Source organism: Sinocyclocheilus rhinocerous, unplaced genomic scaffold, assembly GCF_001515625.1.
Source record: "Sinocyclocheilus rhinocerous isolate Xijiao unplaced genomic scaffold, SAMN03320098_v1.1 scaffold688, whole genome shotgun sequence".
Classification (NCBI taxonomy): Eukaryota; Metazoa; Chordata; class Actinopteri; order Cypriniformes; family Cyprinidae; genus Sinocyclocheilus; species Sinocyclocheilus rhinocerous.
In genome coordinates, this window is record NW_015651641.1 from 238,604 (window position 1) to 239,444 (window position 841).

The 841-nt window shown below is 41.5% G+C and overlaps 1 protein-coding gene across 1 annotated transcript in view; it reads right to left on the reverse strand.

Annotated features, from left to right (window-relative positions):
* LOC107713304 (COP9 signalosome complex subunit 4-like) overlaps positions 1–841 on the reverse strand; it is a 7,485-nt gene that overhangs the window by 2,945 nt on the left and 3,699 nt on the right. The window contains exons 3-4 of the mRNA XM_016518765.1: positions 499–650; positions 329–432 (exon numbers count right to left, since the gene is read on the reverse strand). Coding sequence (XP_016374251.1) covers positions 329–432; positions 499–650 — 256 coding nt within the window. The remainder of the gene's footprint in view (positions 1–328; positions 433–498; positions 651–841) is intronic.

Below are 841 nucleotides of genomic sequence, written 5' to 3' on the forward strand. Positions count from 1 at the left end.
TGCCACACAGCTCATATATTTTTCCGCCAAGGGGTGAGAACATAATGATTACTAAAACGATTATTTATTTTTGATAATTATTATTTTATTTCAGTTCGTTTTTCAATAACTGTTGTTAGTTTCGTTTCGTTTTAGTTTTTGAATTATTTTGCCATTTTTATTTTATTTCAGTTAACGAAATTGTTTTTTCATCAATCGTTTTCGTCTTAGTTTTCGTTTACGAAAATAACCATAATGTGAACTACATAATCTAACCATCAGTGGTTTTGGGTGACATGCAGATGCAAATAAGAAGCTTCAGTTTGTCCCAAGAGAAAAGTTATCTTACTTTTGACCCGTCTCCAGCGGGATACCCACAAGAACCTGCGCGGCGTTCCTCCAGTCCTCCTCTTTCTCATAGATTGTGGCTAGATGCTGTCTGATCGAAGCCACCTGGAAGTGTATGAGACTGGCTCATACATGATTCCAGCATTGATCAGAGTATTTTCCAACACATACCTGTTCTTCAAATGAGATGACTCTGGGCTGGATCTTCTCCAGGGTGAAGTGGCACACGGCTTTCGCAGTGCCCTCCGGCAGGTTTTGAAGGTGCGTGCAAAAGTCTGTCAACAGCTGTCTGGATATGACCAGGCTGACGTTCTCATTGACCACTGCACAAGTGTGAGAAACAGGGGAGCTCGTCAATTTAGACCAGTGATGGGCAAACTTGGCCCTTCCAGGCCACTTTCCTGCAGAGATTTGATCCAACCCTGATAAAACTCACCTGCCTGTAGCTTTCTAGTAGTCTTGAAGACAATGATTAGCTGGTTCAGGTGTGTTTGATTAGAGTTGGAGCTAAACT